Source organism: Coptis chinensis, chromosome 5, assembly GCF_015680905.1.
Source record: "Coptis chinensis isolate HL-2020 chromosome 5, ASM1568090v1, whole genome shotgun sequence".
Taxonomy (NCBI): Eukaryota; Viridiplantae; Streptophyta; class Magnoliopsida; order Ranunculales; family Ranunculaceae; genus Coptis; species Coptis chinensis.
The window spans coordinates 32,159,738-32,183,410 of NC_141460.1; the positions used below are offsets into that span (position 1 = coordinate 32,159,738).

General features: G+C 42.9%; 1 protein-coding gene and 1 long non-coding RNA gene across 3 annotated transcripts; one reads left to right on the plus strand and one right to left on the minus strand.

The window, feature by feature from the left end:
* Positions 1 to 191: 191 nt before the first annotated feature.
* On the plus strand, positions 192 to 761 carry LOC147497314 (uncharacterized). Its single transcript, XM_086562838.1, has one exon. It carries the CDS (start codon positions 192 to 194, stop codon positions 759 to 761), a length of 570 nt encoding a protein of 189 aa, XP_086418964.1.
* A 776-nt stretch (positions 762 to 1,537) lies between these two features.
* On the minus strand, positions 1,538 to 3,355 carry LOC147497315 (uncharacterized). Of its 2 annotated transcripts, none has more exons than XR_015195075.1 (5): positions 2,898 to 3,355; positions 2,685 to 2,770; positions 2,480 to 2,532; positions 2,323 to 2,383; positions 1,538 to 2,215 (listed from the first exon to the last, which is right to left on the minus strand). It is a non-coding gene; the product is annotated as an uncharacterized LOC147497315 (long non-coding RNA). The 2 variants fall into 2 exon arrangements; XR_015195076.1 differs by having other exon boundaries at positions 2,623 to 2,770.
* Between the last annotated feature and the right edge of the window lie 20,318 nt (positions 3,356 to 23,673).

A 23,673-nucleotide genomic window follows, 5' to 3' on the forward strand; every position in this document is an offset into this window, starting at 1 on the left:
CTCTGTAAACCCTGTGTGTATAGAGCTATGACTTCCACGCAACACCCTCTGCTATTAGGAGAAACATCTACATCCACAGCAGAAAAAGTGGAATTATTACAGCAGCAAATTAAATGAAGAATCTTCTTACTTCAAAAAAACCAGTGAGAATAGAGTATCTTAATCAAGAGGACTAGGGAAGTGAAAAACTCATGGTAGTAGGGAAACTTTTTGGGGGAAACCCAATTAACATTGATGATTTGGGAGGAGAACTTCACCGTATATGGCAAACAAGAGGACACATCACTATGGAGCTAATCACCAAAGAGCACGTCAAGATTCTGTTTGAACAAGAGGAAGAGTTAAGACATGTTACCACCAATGGCCCTTGGCTCATTCACGGTCACATTCTGTCGGTCATGGACTGGATAAGTTGTCAGCACATTGAGGATTATAATTTTGATCTAATCAACTACTGGGTTCAGATATGGGGATTGCCTAGGGAACGAATCAATAAAACAAATGTAAATATCATTAGTGCGGAACTGGGCAAGGTCTCTGAGGAGGATAGATCATGTCCTATTGATTTCAATCAACCAGTAGCAAGAGTTCGTGTCTTGCTGGATATCAAGGAAAGACTCACAAAAGACTTGACAGTCATGCTTAAAACAAGAATCTCTTTTCATGTCAAGTTTAAATATGAGAAGCTAGACCTGTTCTGTTACTTCTGTGGGGTAATAGGGCATGACCACTATGCTTGCCGGATTAGAGCCCACCATTGATATGAGCTGATAAAATGTGGTGGCTCCAGCAAGGATGTGAAACCAAATTTCACTAGCATGATGAAGGCATCTAAGTTCTTTAATGGGATAGCATGCAAGGGAAAACAAGTGGTGATTTTTTCTGGCCAACCAAAACAATCTCGTTTCAATGAGATCCCAGCCCCTAGTTTGGGGAGGTCTTCCGGCAATAGTAGATATGGTAGATCATCGGTGACACGTGGTCTTTCAGGAAAAGAAAAGTCCAGCTGGGCATCACGACAAAACCAAAATATAGCCGTTGAAGACTCTGCAAGAGGGGCTCATAACATGGGAACATCTGGATCTACAACGGTCGAAAGTACAGAGGTTCACATGGAGGTGGACTCCAGTTCTCGTTGAATAGTACTCTGCTCTAGTGGAATACTCCTTGCCATACTTCTGCATGAAAATCTGGAAATTCTCCTCATGTTTTCTCAGAATAAAGTTTTCACCAAATTTTCTGTTGCCATCTGTGACTTGATATATCTTTGCATCATCGTAAAAATTTGCAGAAACTGATAGTGCGTAGGTTAAGAGTGTAACACTCAGTGTAAATATTATACTTCCTCTCATCTCTCATCTCTGATCTCTCCTTTGCTTGTTTGTTTGAAGGGAGACTGGCTAAATTTTGCTTGTAGCAGTGACTGAATATGAACTGAAGTGTTGGTCTATGTGCTACGTGTATAGTGTTGTATGACAGTTATGACCTCTAGTTACTGGAATTTTCCAATCTTGATTCTTGAATGTGTTGATTGTGATTGAAGTAGGGGTAAGTTCAGAATTTGAGTTAATGAAATTGCAAGGTGGCAAGCATGCAAAGTAAGATGGTTACATGATTACACGTAAGGGGAGATTGTTTGTTGATACAGCCGTCACGTGACCATTTCTCCAATTCTCTAAAATCATGTACATATTCATACCATAGATGTGGACAATCTTTGTTAACCCCGTGGGGTCTTCCACAATTCTATCATTCCTTTCCTCCAAATTAGGAATGTACCACAAATTCAGCTCCATAGCCTACCATGGCTGTATCAGTTAGTCCACACACTCTCCTACTAACCACAAATATCCGGTGAGCTCTACTTGGCACGTCGTATCCCACGACAATACAGTGTGTTACACTCGTCTTCGGGGTGTGCTCGAAAAAACTATGAACTTGTATTACCTGTCTGGTTGTCTCATAGAGTCATAGTAATAAGCAATTCTTTTTCTATAGTGAATAACCATATACTAGATTGCACTTCCAAGCCAGCCACTAGAATGGCACAATAGTCATTTGATCTTATGGATGTTCTCCTTATTTTGATTGACAATAATAGCACCGTTTTCACCAAGAAGAAGCGATTCAGAGCTACAAACAATCCTGCCACGACACCTTGTTGCACATGTGATGCTTCCAGCACCACCCTTAACGAAGATTATTCTTCAAACTCCTAATCAAAGTTACATAAGAAACTCATAAAATAAACAAAAGATATGAAGTGAATAATGAAGATAAAAAACACACCAAGACCACGATGGTTCGTTGTTGGAGAACTACCTAATGGAGATACGGTAACTCATTAAGAAAGATATGAGGGACAGCATAGATGTTATAAAAACTGGATCAAAGGTGCAGAAGGGATGAAATCAGTACAAAGCATGTATGGGATTTAAACAGCTAGTAGAACCAGCAAGTTCGATTTAGCAAAACTCACGGTTTGCATTTGGAAGCCAAGCCACCATGTGCTTCAAACCCTATGGGACTAGCCTGCTCATCAGAAATCAGATATGATGTGAATCAGCCTATCTATATTCAACACCACAAACGATACAACAGAAGCAAAAAAGTAAAACATACAATCAAAAAAAGAACATGATACAAATACAGCATCAGCATCAGCATCAGCTCCATGTCAGTACCTTGCCACTCACACAATATCCTAGATCTGGTCCTTCAGGCAATTCATCTTTCTCAAAGACCAGCTTCGGCAAATCAACATCCTACACTAAGAAAAAAGCAAAATTCATGAATCAGTATCATTTACATTACCAGTAGTCCAGTAAGTAAGAAGACCTCTAAAAAGCAAAATTTTGTAACAGGTCATCAATTAAGACAAAAGATAGAATACCAACTTTCTAGGTAATTTGGGTTGTCTGCTCTTAATTGTGCTAAGACACACTCCAAAGCAATAGCAGAGAGCGTTGGAGTTGAAATAGGCTTAACCTTAAGTATGAAACATAGGCAGCAAGGTGAATGTATGAGAAGGAAAAATCTGATGTAAAGTTTATTATCTTGCAATTGACACACAGCTTATCCAGAAGGTATTGTACGGCCCTACATTTTACATGGAGAGGATATGAAATTTCAAGAACTCAACGCCCTTTGAAGAAATTTACACCCACTCGCTTGTTTTTCTCCTATCAAGTTACTCACTTTGTAAACCAGTTCAAATTTTCCTTCTTGGAGCATAAATGAAACCAAGATAAAAGAGAGAAAAATATACTGAGTAGAATGATAAGTGAAGGAAAAAGTGTGTTTATGTGATAAATGTGAGTTCTACTTCAAAACTATTCTCCTCTAGAAATTCTGGACTAAGTTTTTAATACAAAAAAAGTAAAGAATAACCATGCATTAATCTAGAGAGTTAATATGGCTCCTAGGAAATTTCAAGCATATCCAGACTGTAAAGGAGTGTTTTAGTTTTCCTTTACATACAAGGGAAAAGAGGAGGAGGGGTTTGAGTTTTTGGATAGACCGAGTTCGCTAATGAGCGAGCTGCCTACGTATCTTCTCTTGATTTATGGGGAGAGAAGAATCAGGTCTGACGTAGTTCCAGTAGGTGGTATTTATAGGCTTAAGGGAGTGTCGATCCTAGAGACACGTGTACCCTCTTGTACAAATGTAGGGTGGAGATTGTGAATGAGTGTTGGGCTGGTTTTAGTATAAGTCGTGTGCTGATTGGGAGTTGGCACGGTAGTCCTTATTTCCCGGTGGTGAGAAGTACAAGTAAGATTTTGGTAATGATTACACCTGGTGGTGTGTGTTTTTATCCGAGGCGTTCAGTCTCCAGTCTTCTATTCGTCCTGAGGTATCCTTTGAACGAGCTTCATAGTACCACCTACATGAAGGGAGCTGCTCACAGATCGGTCTTGAAGATCGTTATCCTGAGCTCGTTTACGCTTCTCGCGTGTGCAATATTCCTTAAAGAGGATACCACTCCCCTACACAGCCCCCTCTCAGTAGATTGTTTACGTCCATGGAAGCGAGCTGCTGAGAGAAAAACGGAAGTACGTGCGGAGCATGAGTGAGCTGTGGTGAACGTTCTAACGGAGTTGCCGTGAAGTTTGAATTGTGTAGCATGATGATATGGTGGGAAAAGGAAGTTGGCACGTGATTTGCGCGTGACAGAATCATAGCAGTTGATAAGGAAACGTGTCGCCGCGTTATTCGGAACTTTGAAAAGACAGGTCCTTGGAACACGTGTGCGGGCTAGATCATAGGTTGTAATCATAACGCCTTGGTAACTGAACGGGCGGTTGCACAAAATCAAATTTGGGACAACTGAAAAGTTATTTCCTGTTTTCTTCTTCAGCAAAACCGCAAGCTAGGGTTCCTTAGGTGAGTGCTTCTGTTGCTGTTACCTTTTCATTTTCACTTTGCTTTCCTCTCGTTCAAGTGCGATTTGTTAAGTAGGTAGGTCAGTGTTAGGTTGTAGGGTTTAAGCTTGAGTAATTGAAAAAAAGGAAACGTTATAATGTCTGATTCTGATGATACTCGATCAGAAGAGGTTCGGGAGATTTCATTAAGTTGTGGAGAGTATGAGGACGATAATGAAGAATCGGTGAGTGGTGGGATTCGGACTAAGTTAGATGAGGATATTAGGGTAGACGAGGGTAATACTCGATCTGGGTCAGAAGGTGCCGTGGCCAGTACGTCAGGTCGAGGGGAGATGTCGTCATTAAGTAGGTTGCCCCTTAGGACGGTGAAACCTCCTGCTGCTATCTCGTTCCCCGAACTGAGGGCAGCTTATGGGATCAACGTTCCCAATTTGGAGATATACGAGCCACGGATGAGCGAAAATGTACGCAGTGAGGAGTATAATCCTCCGAATGGTTGGGTAATTATCTGTGAAGGCCAGTTGAGAGCGTATATGCAAATACCGTTCTTGAAGCTGGTTTGTGACTTCTTGGCTCATTGTGGGAAGTCTCCCTGTCAGTTTGTTGGGAACACGTGGTGACTGTTTAGGGTGTTTGATCTGTTGAATGCGAGTGGCGAATACCGCATAGGGGTATCTGACATAATTGAGCATTTTGTTGTGAAGCGATCTGGTAATTGCAACTTTAGTTTACAAACCATGGCGACGCGCTCTGCTGTGATTGACGGTGTGAGCAATGAGGCTTGGACAAAGATGCCGTTGCTGCTAGTTGGCAACTACTGTGCTAACGGATGTAGGTTGCGAACTAGGATTTATAACAGCTCCGGTGGGTGGGAGTGTCTTGCTTTTGTCGCTTTAGTCGGTAATTTGCTGTGATTCTAACTATCTCGTGCTTTTGCTTTGTTTTGCAGACTTTCCTGTGAAAACGCGAACTAATCGTGGGAAGATAGAGAGGTTTGCGCAGCTGACTCGATCATAAAAACAAACCAAGCTACCCGAATTTGCTCATTTCTTTGAGGAAAAGGGTGGGCCTGCGATCCGGGAAAAAAGAAGGGCTCAAAAAGAACGAGCTCGAGGTCAGATGAGGAGAGGAGTGATGGAGAAGCATACGAGTGATTTGGTAACGCGGGAAGACAGGAATCGGGCTCGTGGCGGCGCGAGACAACCCGCTGGAGGTGGTGCTGCAGGGGCTGGGGGGTCGAGTTCCCGACCTGAAGGGGGGTCGATCGATGCTCCTGTAGAGTTGGAGACGGTGGTCTTCATCCCTCGTGCAAGGAGCAGGTCGGAGAAGAGACCAAATGAGGCCTCTGAACAAGATGCTGCCCGAGTTACCAAAGTAGCGCGGCACGCTCTTGGGGAAAGCTCCAGCGCGGGGGATGGTTCTGGTGGTGGTGAGGCTGGCGCTACGGTTGCTCGCCGGAGTCGGGCGCGACCGGAGCAGGTTATGGACTTGGCCACGTTTGGGGTGGGGTCTAGTCCGTCTCGACTAGGGCGAGAACCCAGTCCGCTGGCAAAAGCGAAGGCTCCCTGCAAAGCGAGTGGGAAAGCTGTTATTGGTGCTGACGACTTAGAGGCACAGTTTGTGTACTTAGACGATAACGGGGCTCAACGAACTGTAAGGCAAACTGATTGTAGCTTCAGGTCGAGTAAGGTATCGGCCTGTCTGCTAGAACAGATAGCTCTGGACGGCAACCCTAAGGAGCTGGATGAGAGAGGGCTGGCTGATAACCTGAAGCGGATGGAAGTCGCGCAATGTCTGGTACGTGGGTTTGTCTCTCTTTGATGTATCTGTTCACTTATGTACGCTGCTGGGACTTGGTTATTAACATATGTGTGTAACTGCAGCTTGTAAGTGGGTTTCAGAAGTTGAAGGAGATTGCTCAGTTCGCAGAGGCAGATAGAGAAGCTGTGGTGAAGCTGTCAGACGAGCTGAAGAATGTGCAAGGGGTCGCTAAGATGGAGCGTGAGGAACTTGAAGACCTGAATAAAGCACATCAAGCTCTGACTCTGGTCAAGATGCTGAAAGATATCGAAGCGGAAGATCTGAGGCAAAAACTACAAGGAGCTGAAGGGAACGTCTTGGCAGCAACTGTGGAAATTGGTAGGCTGAACGAATATGCCTTACACTGTAAGAAGGTTGCTCAGGATACTACGAAGGCCTATGACGACCTGGATGCTGACTTTGTTGACCTGGAAGCGGACTATAAAGCATTGAAGGAGGAGCACGCACGCGGGATGTCTCGTACCATAGTGGAACAGGTGCCAGGAGATGTCGGTGGTGCTCTTGCTTCATCGGGTCGTCGTGTGAGGCGCGGATATCGCAGTCGAAGCCGCCGCCGACACGATGTGCTCATGAGTTTGGACTTGGATGGAGTATCTATTGTGGTGGATGGGAGGAATGCCGAAATTGACGAGTCACTTGTGCCTGGGGAATTAATTGTTGCGCCTGGAGATGGCGAGTTGTAAGTTTGTTTTGTTATCTTTGTCGCCTTATAAGTGATCGGATACAAATTTGGTTTCTGGGGTAAACCGGGCGTTCGCCTTTCTTGCGTTTATGTGCTATAACTTTGAACAAGCTGGTATCCCGTACTGGTTTGGGGTACCCATGTGATGACGAATATTGTTTAGCCGGGTTGGATTTCCTGAGTAGTCTCAGCAACTCGGCTAAAGAACGAACTGTGGTTCAGGTCTGTTGGAATAGATCGTTGTTTGCTTAAATGCTATGCTTGTTGTTTGTTTCTTTATTGTGTGCGTGTTGCTTGCTTGACTGTGTTTACGAAAGATGATACTGCTATAACTATGCATGGCGGTTGTATTGCGATGACAACTTCTCTCTGCAAATGACCGGTAAGCTTGCATGAGCGTTTTGTCGCTAACTTGTCTTCAGCTGTTGAAGTGTTGCTCGTAATGATGCCACCAGGTCGCTGGGCTCTCGTACATAGAGCAGGACGAATTGTGTTGTGTTCAGTGCCGCAAACGGGAGTATTCCCTCACGTGCGTGACACATGTAGGAAAACGAGCGGTTCAAGGAACATAATGATGGCAGGCAGATGGCGTTTGGCGTCTCAAGGTAATTATGAAGCGCTTAGGAAAAAGACATTATTTATTAAATAAACTGTTTGTAGAATACCAAAAGGTATTTGCTTGTCTTCTTGTCTTAGCTCCTCTCTGCTCTATCGCTCTGCCCTATCGCTGTGCATTACCTACGTCGCTGCTTCTACAGGTACGTTTATTTTCATGTGTGAATGCTATTCCATTGAGAAGAAGTTGGAGTATAACTTTAGCTCATGCAATAGTATCTCTGTTCATAAGTTTGATCATGGAAAGGTGTCGCCCATATGTGAGAGGAGAAGGGAGGATGAGGGGATGTCGCCTCTAATAATGGAGGAGATGGAGTTCGATCCTCATGTGCATGGTGATCGTGGTAAGAGGAAGGCTGCTACTGTAGGAGCCGAGGGTCAAGCGACCTAGGAAAGCTGGTCGGCCGGCTGGCGGCATTGTGTTTAGGTCGCCACAGCGAGTAGGTGACACTGATCGTCATGCTGCAAAGCGTAGCGCCCTGAGGCAAGGTTGCCAAGTCGCTGGTGAGAGTTCGTCCCCGCGATGTGGGGATGTGGGGAGCGAATTCTACTACCTGGGGAAGACGGGGAAGAAGCGTATGGTGAAACGCTCAGACTGTAGCTTCCACTCGGCACCCATAGCGACTAGCGTTCTGAAGGGGATCATGTTGGATGGTGACAAGGCAGAGGTGAAAGATGAGGACATGGAGACACTGTTGGGGACGATGGATATGGCTGCTTGTTTGGTGAGTTCATGATACGCTAAGTTGTTGTATCGGTTCCCAGGGCAATCTGGATTTTTAACTTCGTTCGTGCAGTTTCGTGCAGGGTATGATAAACTCAAAGATGCTGTGCAAAACGTCGAGACTGATGACAACCCTCACGTCGAGCCGGGGTGTATGCGAGCTGCGTGGGGGGCTGACAAGAGGAAGCTAGGAGTGATGACCGCCAAGTATCAGAATGCTGCTGCGGAGAATGTTGCATTAGTAATTGATATGACTGATCTAGAAGAGGAATTAGCTGAGGTGACTGCATATGCTAAAAAATGTCAAAAGGTAGCGCGCAAAGCACAGAAGGCGTATACCAAGGCCTGTATCGCATATGCCGCCCTGGACGAGAAGTATGACACCCTGAAGAAAGCGACTGAAGGCGAGGGACCGGGTCAAGGTATGTGCGTGATGCTGAGATCTGTGCGGCACACTGCTTCTACTAGTGCGGCAGCAGAAGATAAGCATGTCTTGACTGATGTCTGATGATACAAGCTATCCTTGTTTATGTCGGCGAAAAATTGTGAGTGTTGTTTACGTTCTCCTCTCTTATACGAGAGCTAACAATAGAGCTGTGTCTTCAGGCTTGCCTGAGCAGTTCGCTATTTTGGTACAGAGAACTAGTTTCCACGAAAGTGGCAGTTCGATGCGTTGTTCAATAGACACCGATTTGGATTTCCTGGGTAGCCCCAGCAGATCGGTAGATCAAGCTGTTGTGGCTGTGGCCAAGTATTGGTATGGATTGTGTTTAGAGTGCATGTTTACTGTTAATTGCTTGTAGTTATCATCCTGCTTATTATGCGTGGGGCTTGAAATAACTGAGGAGCTTGAGACTCAGATTAGAAACAAGATTTGCCTGTGACTGGCGCTTTCTTCCTTGTTAATCATGTTAAAAGAGGAGAAACGTTGGGAGCATTCTTGATATCTGAGTGTAGAACTAAGAGTTCGACACTAGGTGGACTGATCTGAACTTAGAAGTAACACTCAAGAGAGTGTTTTGCTCAGACAGAGCGTGTTGGCTTATAGAAGCGTAATGCTCATGGAGAACGTTCTCGTGTGGTCGATCCTAGGAATATAGGTTCTCGACGAGCGAGGTTCGGAGAGGCTGTGGAGTCTGTAAGCTCCAGAGAGCTCTCTGCTCACGGAGAACGTTCTCGTTTGGTCGATCCGAGAAATATAGGTCCTCGACTTGACAAGACTTGGAGAGGTTGTGAAGCCTGTAAGCTCCAGAGAGCTGTCTGCTCACAGAGAGCGTTCTCGTTTGGTCGATCCGAGAAATATAGGTCCTCGACTTGACAAGACTTGGAGAGGCTGTGAAGCCTGTAAGCTCCAGAGAGCTGTCTGCTCACGGAGAGCGTTCTCGTTTGTGATAGTGTATGATTCACTGAGAGTGTTGGACCAGGCAAGTGTACTGGCCATGCTTCTGATGCGAACTGTATGACGTTTTGGTGCAAGTAAACGAAGTAGATTGTAATAGGTAATCTAAGAAATTTAACCTTGAATTTACATTAGATGAGAAACGGAATATACAACATCAGTGGTTTTACTGATAAAAATTTTTCAGCAGATAAGTATTCCAAGGGTGAGGCAACAATTTCCCTTCTTGGGTTTTTATCCAGTATGCTCCATTACTTACAACGCGTTCTACGATGTATGGGCCTTCCCATGTAGGTGCTAATTTGGAGTCATCTTGCATCTTTTTTAGCACTAGATCGCCAGGCTGGAAAGATCTAGGATGCACTCGCTTATTGTAGGAGTTCTTCAGAATTTGCTGATAAGATGCGACTCTGATGGCGGCTAAGTCACGCCGTTCTTCTAGCAAGTCGACCTCTCATGCTAAAACATAGTCATTGTGTCCCATCTTGACGAGAGCTGACCGAGTCGTAGTGACTATCAGTTCGGTGGGAATTACTGCTTCTGTGTCATAACACAAGGAGAATGGAGATTCGCCTGTACTGGACCGAGCTGTGGTGCGATGAGCCCACAAAATGTTCTCTAACTGATTTGGCCATTGGCTCTTGTTCCTTTCAATCTTTTTCTTCAAATTTTCTAAGATAGCCTTGTTGCTGGCTTCTGCTTGACCATTACTTTGAGTGTATTGTGGAGTAGAAAATGCGTGAACTATCTTCCACTTCACTAGAAATTCTTTAACCGTCCTGCCTTTGAATTGGGGGCCATTGTCCATCACTAATGTATGTGGCAAACCAAACCTGGTGATGATGTGAGTCCAGATGAAGTTTCTGACATGTGATTCTTTGACATGCGCTAAAGGAATGGCTTTGACCCACTTAGTGAAGTAGTCGGTTGCAGCTAAGACAAAGCGGAAACTAGTGCTTTTCTGTGGGATGAATGGTCCCATAATGTCCATGCCCCACATATGAAATGGCCATGGGCTCGCTATACTGATCAGCTCACGAGCAGGCTGGATGATGTTGTGGCCGAATGTTTGACATTTTATACACTTAAGGACGTATGCTTTGGCATCGATCTGCATACGGGGCCAAAAGTATCCTTGGGAAATTGCTTTGTGAGCTAAAGAGCGACCTCTGGCGTGGTTACTGCATTCTCCTTCATGGATTTCCGCAAAAATCAATTGGCCCTGCTCGGGAGTAATGCATCGCAAGTGTGGTCCACCAGTAGATTTCCTGAACAACTTGTTATGCAATAAGCAGTAACGACGTGCTTGATATGGGATTTTCTTGGCTTTGGCACGTTCTACGGGGAGCGTACCATGTTGGATGTAGTCTATGATGGGTTGCATCCATGTCTGTCTCAACTGACTGACGGAGAGAGGGAACATGTCGGTTATAACTAGGGCGTGCTCGACCTGGTACGCAGGTCGGTTGACTACTTCAATGAGCAATTGTCTTGGGACGCAATTCGGTGGTTGAGTGGCTAAGTAAGCTAAACTGTCTGCGTGACGGTTCTCATCACGCAAAAAATGATGTATGGTAGCTTTCTTAAAAGAAGGCAATAAATGATGAACGACTTGAAGATACTTCGAAAGGTTACCTTCGTGGGTAGTGTACTATTTTGCAACCTGGCGAACGACCAGTTGCGAGTCACTAAAGACTTGGAGTTCCATTACACCGAGCTGTAGTGCCATACGAAGTCCCATAATCAATGCTTCGTACTCCGCCTCGTTCTTGGAAGTTGCAAAGTTGATTCGAACTGACTTCTCTACCATGGTTCCCTCGGGTGACACTAAAACGACCCCGATGCCACTCCCCCCAGGGTTGTTAGAACCATCTACAAAGAGAGACCAGACTGATTTGACATGTTCCTTTGTATCTGCAAGCTCCGTTTCTTATTCCCAATTGGGGCCATCAACAGGGAAATCTGCTAGGAAATCTGCGACGACTTGGCCTTTCTGAGAAGTTCGAGGTACAAACTCCATGTGGTGTTCGCCGAGCTCTTCGGCCCACACTGCCATACGTGGAGTCTTGTTTTCCTTGTGAAAGATTTTCTTCAAAGGGAGGTCGATAAGTACTTTGATCGGATGTGCTTGAAAGTATGGCCTGAATTTTCTTGCCGAATACAACAAAGCAAGTACGGCTCTTTCTAGGAAAGAGTAATTCTTTTCAGCTGGCGTGAGAGTCTTACTTGTAAAGTAGATCAACTTTTCTGTGTTGTTCTCCTCTTTGAAGAGAACTGAGTTGATGGCGAAATCTGATACTGCTAGATAGAGCCCCAGTGTTTCACCATCTGTTGGTTTGGCTAGAACAAGAGGTGTGGTGAGGTACTCTTTGAGAGTGGCGAATGCTTGGTGGCACTGATCGTTCCATGAGAACTGCTCACCCTTTTTGAGGAGTTGCAGGATCGGTCGACACTTGTCTGACGCCCTGGATATGAATCGGTTGAGTGCAGCGACCATACCTGACAGCTTCTGTATCTGTTTCTTTGTCTGTGGCTCGGGCATGTCTAAGAAGGCTCGGATTTGGTCTAGATTTGCTTCGATCCCTCGCTGTGACACTTGATATCCTAGAAACTTTTTGGAGGACGTTCCAAAGAGGCATTTCTCTGGGTTCAGCTTCATTCGAGTTCTGCGTAATCTGGAGAACGCTTGCTCAAGGTGAGTGAGGTGGTCACATGCTTTCTTGCTCTTGACGACCATGTCGTCGATGTAGACCTCCATGGTATTGCCAAACATGTCCTGGAACATGTCAGTGACCAGACGTTGATACGTCTCTCCCGTGTTCTTAAGGCCGAATGGGAGGACGTTGTAGCAATAAACTCCTTGCTCTGTAATGAACGAGGTCTTTTCTTGATCCTCCTCAGCGAGTGGGATTTGGTTGTATCCACTGTATCGCGTCCATGAAGGAGAGAAGTTCGTGACCACAAGTTTGGTCGACAAGTCGGTCAATGCGAGGTAGGGGAAAACTATCCTCCGGTGTTTCTTGATTTACATTCGTGAAATCGACGCATAGGCGAACTGTTCCATTCTTTTTCGGAACTGCGACGATGTTAGGGATCCAGTCTGGATATTCTACCTTTTTGATGAAACTGACTTGCTTGAGTTTGTCGACCTCGTCATTGATGGCTTTTTGAAATCGTAAGGATAGTCGGCGAGGTCATTGTCGAACTGGTCTAGCATTGGGATTTACATTTAATCTATGACATGCTACCTTAGGATCGATTCCGGGCACATCTATATACGACCAAGCAAAAACATCTTTATTCATGGATAAGAAATTTACAAGGTGGGCCCTGATTGTGGGGTCAAGATTAGCCCCTACATAGACGAACTTGGGGTCGTCTTCTGTTCCCAAATTCACACGCTCTTTTTTTGCCACTGGAGGTGCTACGACTGATAGCAACGTGCCGTTTGATGATTCGCTCTCTGGGAATGCTTTATCGCTTTGAGAGATGGTATGATTGACAACTGAGGTTGGACCGACCTCTGTGGTGACGACGACAGGGGTAGGTGCGATCTCTGGACCCGGGGTTTGTTGCATGATCCTTGATGGTGCAGCTGCTGGGGTCGTAAATGGTGGCCCGACAATATCTGATGCGACCTCTGAGACTTTGATCGATGGAATGACGGAGACTGGATTGACGTCTGAGGTCTTTGCTGGTGAAGTAGCGACTCGTGAAGCGACTGCGGGTGGCTGAACAGGAGAAAAAGTCTGCTTGTTGGAGCCCCCAGCATTCCGTTGCGCAGTTTGGGCTTTGACTTCAGCAACTAAATCGTTTGCCATTGTATAACTGGTGGGCTCGTGTGTTGTATGGATTGGTACATTGGCAGTCTTACTTGCTGACATGATCTGGTTACAGTGGTACGCTTCAAGTTGATTGCTGCGAAGTTCCATTATTCCTCTAGGGCCTGGAAAACGGAGAACTTGATGCAATGTTGACGGTACAACTTGCATCTGGTGGATCCAACGTCACCCTAGTATGGCATTGTAGGACGACTTGATGTTTAGAACGCTGAAGCGTGTATTGTAGCTGACTTTATCTTCTCTAGACCCTACCGATACTGGGAGTATGATGTCACCGACGGGGTCGGTCCTGGAGCCATTGAACCCGTACAGGGGGGCAATCGGATCTACAAGAACTGACTTGGGGAAATTCATCTCTTGCATGGCGTGGTAGAATAGAATGTCGCACGAACTCCCAGGGTCGATCAGGACGCGCTTAACTGTCCAGTCGCTAATCTTGACATGGACTACAAGTGCGTCGTTATGAGGGAGGCAGACTTTGTTGAGGGAGGCCTCTGTGAAAATGATATCTCCTGTGTTGCGACCTGAACTTCGCGGGGCCTGAGCTGCCTGTGAAGTGAAATGATACACTTCCTGAAGAGCGCCGACACGATGTCTTTTCTCTCTGGAGGAGGTTACAGAATCATCTGGGAAAGTTATCATATGAATGGTTCTAGCATTGTCGCGGTCTGACGAGTGTTGCCTTCGCTCATGACGAGAGCGGTCTCTGGGACGTCCTCTGCTTTGAGGGCGAGCTCGAACCTCTTGGTGGTGACGGCGAGGCGGAGATCGACTGCGTACTCGGCGAGCCATAAGTTTGTGGCGCAAATCTCCGTCTGGAATGTTAGTGTATTGCTTTATATGGCTAGCTTCTACGAGGTCCTGGAGATAGTACTTAAGCCCCCAGCATGCATTGGTTTCATGGCATTTTGCTTTATGGAATGCACAGTAGGGCTTGTCAGGTCGATCTATTGGTTGCCTCATGTTTGGTAGGAAATATGGGGCTCGCTGGATCTTGTCTAATATGTAACTGGGGGAGCGTGTCAACACAGCGAACTCTCTGCTGTTGTCTGGTCGGGTACCTGCCTTTGGTACAAGCGACCTGGATCGCTTCTTGGCACGCGGAGTGCGATCAGAGATCACTGCCACCTCCTGGTCCTCGGGTAAGCCATGGAGCTTCAAAGTTTCTTGCAATTTAATATACTTGTCTACCCGAGCGTACAGTTCGGGCAGCGTTTCGGGGCGTTCTTTCATCAGTGATCTGGAGAGGTCAGTATTACGCACTCGACAGGCATTAGAAAATGCCAGTGTGGCAAAAGACTCTTTCAGGCCACTTTCCATACATATGATTCGCCTTGAACCGCCCTAAGAATTGGCGAATGGTTTCATCTTCCCTGAATGATAATTGGAACAGCGAGTCAAGATCCGCTTTCTTCATCGGTTCAGGCACGCATCGACCGCAAACAGTCGATAAAAGCCGTTCAAAGGTTTTGATAGAATCAGACTCCAGTGAGAAAAACCAATCAAGTGCGCCATCTTTGAGACTGCCTGGAAATAATCGACAGTGAAGGTGATCAAACTCAGGTGAACTGTAGAGCGCCAGACTTTGAATGTATCGAGCCACATGCTGACTGGGGCACATGCTGCCATCGTACATTGGGAAACGTGGCTGGATAAAATCTTGTGGAGAGGCTTTATTGAGGACCTCGGCACTGAATGGAGATGCGCGGTATGTCTTGAGCATTTTTTGAACGATCTGAGTCGCATCCTTTCGTACTGCACTCTGGCAGATTCTTTGCGACAGTTCGTTAATCTGCTGATTAACTTCGTTGATGCCGTTCTCAGCGACGTTACCGGCTGGTTGTTGTTGGTAAGCATCGACTTGTGCTCGTAAAGCAGCATTTTCTTGCCTGAGCAAGGATATGTTCTCATTTGTTAATCCCAGCTGGTTTGAGAGGCTTTGAACTTGAGCTTCGAGGCTTGCCATGCTTCGTGGGCTTGAGAATTGTTGGTTTTTGAGGTGTGTAAGAGTGGTTTCTCAAGTAATCGATACCACAGACGGCGCCAATGTAAAAGGAGTGTTTTAGTTTTCCTTTACATACAAGGGAAAAGAGGAGGAGGGGTTTGAGTTTTTGGATAGACCGAGTTCGCTAATGAGCGAGCTGCCTACATATCTTCTCTTGATTTATGGGGAGAGAAGAATCAGGTCTGACGTAGTTCCAGTAGGTGGTATTTATAGGCTTAAGGGAGTGTCGATCCTAGAGACACGTGTACCCTCTTGTACAAATGTAGGGTGGAGATTGTGAATGAGTGTTGGGCTGGTTTTAGTATAAGTCGTGTGCTGATTGGGAGTTGGCACGGTAGTCCTTATTTCCCGGTGGTGAGAAGTACAAGTAAGATTTTGGTAATGATTACACCTGGTGGTGTGTGTTTTTATCCGAGGCGTTCAGTCTCCAGTCTTCTATTCGTCCTGAGGTATCCTTTGAACGAGCTTCATCGTACCACCTACATGAAGGGAGCTGCTCACAGATCGGTCTTGGAGGTCGTTATCCTGAGCTCGTTTACGCTTCGCGCGTGTGCAATATTCCTTAAAGAGGATACCACTCCCCTACACAGACTGCTTCAAAATTGACAAACAATGGAAGTTTCACAGTCAAGTTAAGAATTTGGTTTTTGCTAGTAATTGTTCTGAGATGTTGAAGATCTCGGGAGAAAAAAAAAATTGAATTTCAGATTATCTAGAGAACAAGAGTATAGTCATGCCGGAGTTTCTAACATATACTACCGCAGAAATGAACTAGAAATTCCAAAAATAACAGGTTTCTAAAAGTGGAAATATAGACCAAGGTAGCCTACTCACCACTCCCCATGAGTGTTTCTCCGAAGAGCATAATAGCATCAAGACCTTCTCTAACCAATATTGCAATGTCGTAAACTTTTTTCCTTGTAACGAGTTGGACGGTTTATCATGCTCTTGAACCCGTTTGTTGGCACTATTATGGTTTCGTGATGCTACGACATTCCTCCTGTTTAGATAATAAGAAGATGTTTAGTAATGCCACGACACAGATAATTCCTCGTTTTACCTAAAAGATTCTAAAACAATTAGGTATGAACCGCTCTTAATCTTTCAAACATCCTTATGTTACTGAAATTAGGCCACTAAGATAGATGTAACCCATGAAACATCCTCTCGTGTTTCCAAACATTGAATAGATTTTACAGATAAGACCAACCAGCAAACCAAACGGGTCTTACATGACAGGATTTCGAATTATAATAATTAACTTCAGAATTATAAAAAGTAAAATTCATCTTATTTAAAATAGATTTAACCATACGAACCGGAACAATGGGAATTAAAATTTCTATGTCAATATTTACCAGAAAAACTTTAGACTGGTTCATTGAACTGGACGATTTAATCGGGATTCGTCAATGGATTGGCATACATCCTTCCAGGATCAATTGATCATCAAGATCCATGACTTTTGATGTTTTCAAAAATTCCGATTTCATTGTTCTAGAATATCAATACTAAATAAGGACATTTTCTAGTTTTAGTAGTTAAACAGTTAGGGGAAGTGCCAAAAGGCACAAAAAATATATAGAATATACCCGAGGAAGCCATAGAAGACAAATTTTATATCTGAAGAATCAAAAGCAAACATAATTTAGGACAAATTCTTTGATTCGTTAAAACAACACTCCAGACCGACACAAGGCACCCACACCATTCTCGCTAAGCCAAAGATCCCAATATCCAAGGAGACTAGAACTTGAGACCTCTTTGAAAGTGTAGTGCAATTTGACCAACTCAGTTAGGAGCAGTCGTGTTTTGAGATACTAGAAGGTTAATTAATTGGGGTTCTAGTAGTAGACACTGGTACACATCCTTCCCAAAGATGAAGATTTTATCTTAAATATTGGATAAGTAAAGGCTGTTTTAAGCATGATTAAGTTGAATGAAAAATTGTGTCCATAAAAATGAGAAGTGCTCACATTTCCAATTCAAAGGAGGCATTTCCCCTCCCCCCCCAAAAAAATTAGAAGACTACAAGTACAAGAAATACTCCTTTCCATAAACACTTGGTAATTTTCTAGTTCTTTGGCCATCTGTGACGTGATATCTCTTTGCACCATCGAAAACATGATAGTGCGTAGGTTATGATTGTAACACCCAGTTTTGATATTATACTTCCTCTCCTTTTTGAAAGGAGAAGGCAAAAATCATGAATATAAACAGAATTGTATGAACGTGCACCTGTAATGTGTTGACGTCAATCATGTCCTCTCTTATAAGTTAAGTGGAACTTTTTTCAATTTTTTTTTTTTTTGATGTAACAGTAAACCTTTTATTAAACAAAACGAGATTTACATATGCCCAAGACATCATAAAGGACTTGCATATTTACAACCATTGGCGCCTGATGCCACCATATACGAAAAAGGCGGAAGGAAAGACAAGTCTCGACCATGCCCAGTTGAAAAGTGTACATTTGATTGCCGTAACAATTGAGAGTTCTTTAATTGAGCCACCGCATGTGAGGCTAGCGCGTCTGCAGCCCCATTTGCTTCACGATAAACCCAGCTGAAGCACACTTCTTGGAAGTTACTCAGCACTATCTTAATCTGAGTAACAATTCTATCTAATAACCAATGACAGTTGAAGTTATCCTCCGTTAAAACCTTAAATAGCAATTGAGAATCTGTTTCTACCTCAACCTTCATATATCCAGCTGCTGCCACAATTTGAAGTCCGTATAATAGAGCAACAAATTCCGCTTCATTGTTGGTTGCGAAAAAAATTGGAATCGATGCTCCCATTATGAAATGACCTGTTGAATCCTTGAGAATACATCCTCCCCCTGCATATCCTGGATTCCCAATAGAAGCCCCATCTGTATTCAGTTTAACCAGGCCTTTTTTGGGTGGGAACCATTTAATATAAACCAGCATTTTTTTCCTATGCGTCTCGCGGGACATGACTTCCATAACCATCTGTATGTGTTTCAAGACTCTACTAATGTATCGAGATGGATGTGGACGCTTACCTTGAAACCTTGTTTCATTTCTCGCAGTCCAAATAGTCCACAAGACCCCAACAAAGTAGCAGCACTGCACATCACCATTTTGCATTGTCCTTATATATTTTAACAAGCCCAATAAGTGCTCCTTAAAACTGCCAATATTCATATTCCTCTGATCAACAAGGCCGCTCAAATTTGTTCCACACCAAATAGCTCTAGAAAAGGAACACTCAAAGAAAACATGAGTTTGTGTTTCAGGAAAGCTCTCACAGATGGTGCATTTTGGATAAACATGAAAATGATGAGATGCCAAAATATCCGCTGTTGGGACGACACCTTGCAAGCATTGCCATACGAAAAATCTTTGTTTGAATGAGACTTTCATCTTCCAAACATTTTTGTAAACATTGTTATCCCGAACCAAAGTATCTGTTGCTGTAATCAACTGAATGCAACCATTATAAGCAGACTTCACCGAGTATTCTCCATTGTCCTCCCATTTCCAGATCAAAGTATCCTCTTCATTTGGTGTAATAGGTATCGAAACAATTCTCTCCACATATTCTACCAGCCAAAATTCATTTAACCTATCCCAATCCTGTATTTGTATCCATATCAATGAAGTCGAAACAAGGTGAAAAGGACGGTCTAGTGGTTTCCCAAGAAGTTCACCAAATCCGCAGAATGTGGAATCCATTTTTCATCCCATGCATTAATAGAAGTACCATTCTCAAGCTTCGGACCGATCCAAAGATTCATAATTTTTCGTGTTTCACAAATCCTTTTCCACATAACTGATGAAGTAGATTTTACTTCCGCCTTCAAGAAACTGGAGTTGTGAAAGTACCTCTGTTTCATTTGATGAGCCCATAATGATGTTGGATTCAGTAGATCCCAACCTTTCTTTGCCAGCAAAACATAATTTTGTAGCTGCAGTTCCTTTATGCCCAACCCTCCATTATTCTTTGACATACATGCTAACTTCCACGGGAAATAATGAAGTTTCCTTGTTGATGGTGTATGGCCCCATAAAAAAGATCTTCTAATAGTCTCCATTCGATCCAGTATCTGTGCAGGTAAAATTGTACAGGACATAGCATGAGTAGGCAGCGCAGATAAAACTGAATTAACTAGAGTGAGTCGGCCTGCCTTAGATAAACAATTAGCTTTCCATCCTGCCAGTTTCCTTTGAAATCTTTCCAAAAGAGGACTAAACTTCTGAACTCTACCCTTCCCTGTTAAATTTGGCACTCCCAAGTACATTGGCAGGACAGAAGTAGACGGCATCATGAAACTTCTTCTCAAAAAGTACACAAACCTTCTATGCAATTTGGGGTGATGAATAATTTGCGACTTGGTTCTGTTGATAGTCTGACCTGACACTCTACAATACTCCTTTAGCAGATTGTTCAAATGATGCTGCTCCTCAAATCCACACTTACCCAGCACTAAAAGATCATCAGCATACATTAAATGAGACACCGGTTGACAAAATCTCCCCAATTTGCAACCATGTATAAGCCCTTCTCTGTTCAGTTTCAAGAAATTCAAAGACAGACACTACACCATTTGGTCTATTTTGCAACCATTGGGATTTTTCATTACCAACACATACCCATCTGTTAGGTAATTGCCAATATTTAATAACCGTTAGAAATACAAATATCCGTTGGTAAATATTGGTAAATATTATGTAACATTTGTTGTATATTTTCTAACGCTTGTGTATACGTCACAAAGTTGATAAACAAAAGGGAAGATAATTAAATTGTCAAAAACAAAAATTAGCTAAAAATATAACGAAAACTTAAACGGGATTTGTTTTTGCTCTTGCTGCTCATCTAAAGCACGATGCCCTAAAAAGAAATCAATAACAAGTGAAAGAAAAGGAAAATAACAGGAAGAAAGAGAAAACAGTAGAGTGGTGTTACCGGCCAAGGTTTCGATTTCTCACTGGGTAAGTCGTCCTCTCTTCCTCTCTCTTGTTTTTCTTATGTTCTTCCCCTTCTTGTTCCTCTTCTCTCCTGATTGATTTCGGGTTCTAATTAAAAATTTTATTTCAGAGATTAAACGAGCTGTCACTGCTTTTGTCACTTGATCTGCTCAAGGTAACTAATTTACTCATCAATTTTTTTGTTAAAAGTGAGTTTCTTGCTTATGGGTTTTGTCCAACTTTCGATTTTGAGATAAAAGAATCATCTTTTATATAAAAGGTGCTTGTTTTTATTAGATTTGTTTACTCTCATGTGTTGTGACTTCATTTACTCAGTGTTAATGTTAGATCGATGTTTTATCTAACAATATTAATGGTTCATACTTCATAGTGTTATTTTTGAAACTTAAATGCAATATATGATCATGTGTTGTAATATTTTGTCTTGTTTTACAATTAGCAGTAGTACCCCTTTGGTTTGTTCATGTCAAATTTATTAATACAATGAAAGTGAACCATCTGTTTGGTCGAGTCTAGAACTCGTCTCTCTCTCTCTCTCTCTCTCTGTGTGTGTGTGTATGTATGTGTGTGTTTGTTTGTTTCATTCCCCTTTTGTTTTTGAAATGCTGGTTATTATGATATATTATATTTGATTGAAAAGTCCAACTTTGTTCACCAGCACAGTAACCATGCACTCTGTGCATTTTCATTTGTCAAGTTAAATATGACTGAAATGAAAAGCTTGGGTGAATAAAAATGGACTCTCTATGTCACACTCTGCTAAACTTTTGAAACCTCCCAACCTTCAATAAAAATGGACTCTGTATGTTACACTTTGTGTTCACAGACCTCATCGACAAGTTAGGGAATTCAAAATTACACTCAGTTTTTGTTAGATGGGAAGTTTTTGTCTACCTTTGGAGGTTTTAACTTAAAATCCCATCATTCTTGAGAGGAATATTTATATGCTTCTTGTCTCTTGAAAATCCTGCACTTGAAGGTGATTTAGCCAAGTCAATGATTTCCTTGTAGAAGCGAAGACAACATAAATTAACACTACCAAATAACGAGCGTGTACCCCAATCCGATCCGAGTCAACCGAACTCCGAAGTTTTCTCAATTGCAGTAGTACCCCTCTGGTCTCACTTAATGTTTAAAGTTTTAACTGTTAAGTATTACAGGAAAAAAAAGAAGAAAACCCCCCCTTTTTTTTTGGTTACATAGTATAGTATGGTAGCTGACAGTACAGACGAGTGTTTAAGTGTTACATGTACGTTTGCATATAATCAGATGATTGGAACTTATTTATTTATTTTGTCTTAAATTCCGTAACTATATATAAACATGTTTTATTGTAGAATGAGTGAGCAAATTCAGAAAGTTTGGATGAGCAAATTCGTCTTGAAGGCCATTATTTTCCCCAAGATGATGTTCTACTACAAGATATGTATTTATTACGGGTTTGCGCATATCAATCTAGGAGTGTACCATTATATATTTGTTATGGGTTTGAAGTAAATACGTAATCTGGTTCATTACCTTGTTTACTCAGTAGTTTTTACTAATAAGGTGTCAACAACACTCTAGTAGTTGTTAGAAGATTTCCCCTAGGAAACCCATGAAGGAATGTTACAAACCTTTCCAGGTAACAACACTCTGGTAGTCGTTACATAGCTATCCGGGCTGATGTTTGGAAATATTTTATTTCCCTTGTGTTAATAGTTCCTATTTTTTTTCCAGCTTTGTAGTGGATTGGACGAGAATGCAGCGGGTGCCTTTGCTCAACTTGTCTTTTCACTTTTTGATGAATCTTTTGCTGAAAACGTAACATTGCTACCATCGGGTTTCTGTGTCATACCATTGGACCCTAAAACAGTTGAGTACCAGCCTTAAACTTCAATTTATGGTTATTCAGATTGTGATATATTTTGTGCTAGTTAACATTTTTTTGTGGTACTGTAGGATGATAGTGCAGCTTCCCGCATTAATCGGATTTGGCTTCCTCCTTGGAATCTCGGTCCTAGTGGAGGACGCCCCGTTTCTTTGAAACCACATTGAACAACTATAGCCTAAGGTCGTCTTGACCATCGCATTCCAGTTCGCTTTTGAGAACCACTATCAAGACAGTGTGGTAGCCATGGCTCGGCAATATGTAAGGAGCATTGTGGGTTTTGTTCAGAGAGTTGTGAATGATATTTCCCCATCCAGGCTGAGCTCTCAGCCAAAATCATTGCATGGGTCTCCTAAGGCTGTCACGCTAGCATGGTGGATTTGTAGGAGCTACAGGTTTGTAATAACTTCTCACCCCGACTGGATGTTTCATTGACATGCATTTGTGGTTTGGGTAATGTAGGTTCATGCATCTAGAGTAAGCAGCACTGTGTAGAGTAAGTATCAAAGTTACTATGTAGGTTTATGTTTGACATTGTGTCAATGTAGTACTTAACTTGTTTATGCTACTCTTACTAGCCTCCTGATACTTGGAAATGATACTCATAATATGCACCATATATATGTGTGTACACATTCATAGTAACTACAAATGACACAGCTACAGAAAAACTGTTAATATTTTCTAACCTTCAAATTGTGGATGAGTATGTGTTTCGAAGTAGATAAAGTTCTTTGAGAAATATACTTCCTTAGAAGAGATAGAGAACGTAACATAGGGAGAAACATAAGAGGCACGAGTCACGGTTGCCTACGCTTAACCTGTTTCTCCTTATCTTATTATGACATAAACCGATAAACCTTAGCTAATCGACAAAGTCGGGTCTAGCGAAATATTTAATGGACCACTATAACATGAGAAAGAATATAAAAATGACTTGAGGACTGCAATAGTAAAATGAGTATCTCATCTATAATTTCTATCGTGCAAAATGGGTGCCCGCTAAAAAATTGAAGGCTTTAGATACTAATAAAAGATTGGGTCTTTGATGCAAATAGGCAAGTTGTGCCAATTTTCTTCAAAGTGACATGTGGTCCCTCGAAACACGATTCGTCATTTAATGAAGGATATTTAAAAGCTAGGTGATCACTTTCATTTGTTCTGATTAGGTATGATATATCTGTATGACTCTCTTACCGATAGTGAGAATAATGGTTATTCTCACAAACCTTTACCCAGTAGGGGGTTTATTATAGGCCGAGAATTTTATAATGGTGTCTACCAACCTCACAACAGCCCAAGACACCTTACATGCGATCGACAAAGTTTTATTGCACTGTATAGTAAGGTCACAATGCAGAAAGTCATTGACTGC

What these genes read in the sequence shown, in the direction of transcription:
- LOC147497314 (XM_086562838.1), top strand. Translation starts at nt 192, where the DNA reads ATGGTAGTAGGGAAACTTTTTGGGGGAAACCCAATTAACATTGATGAT.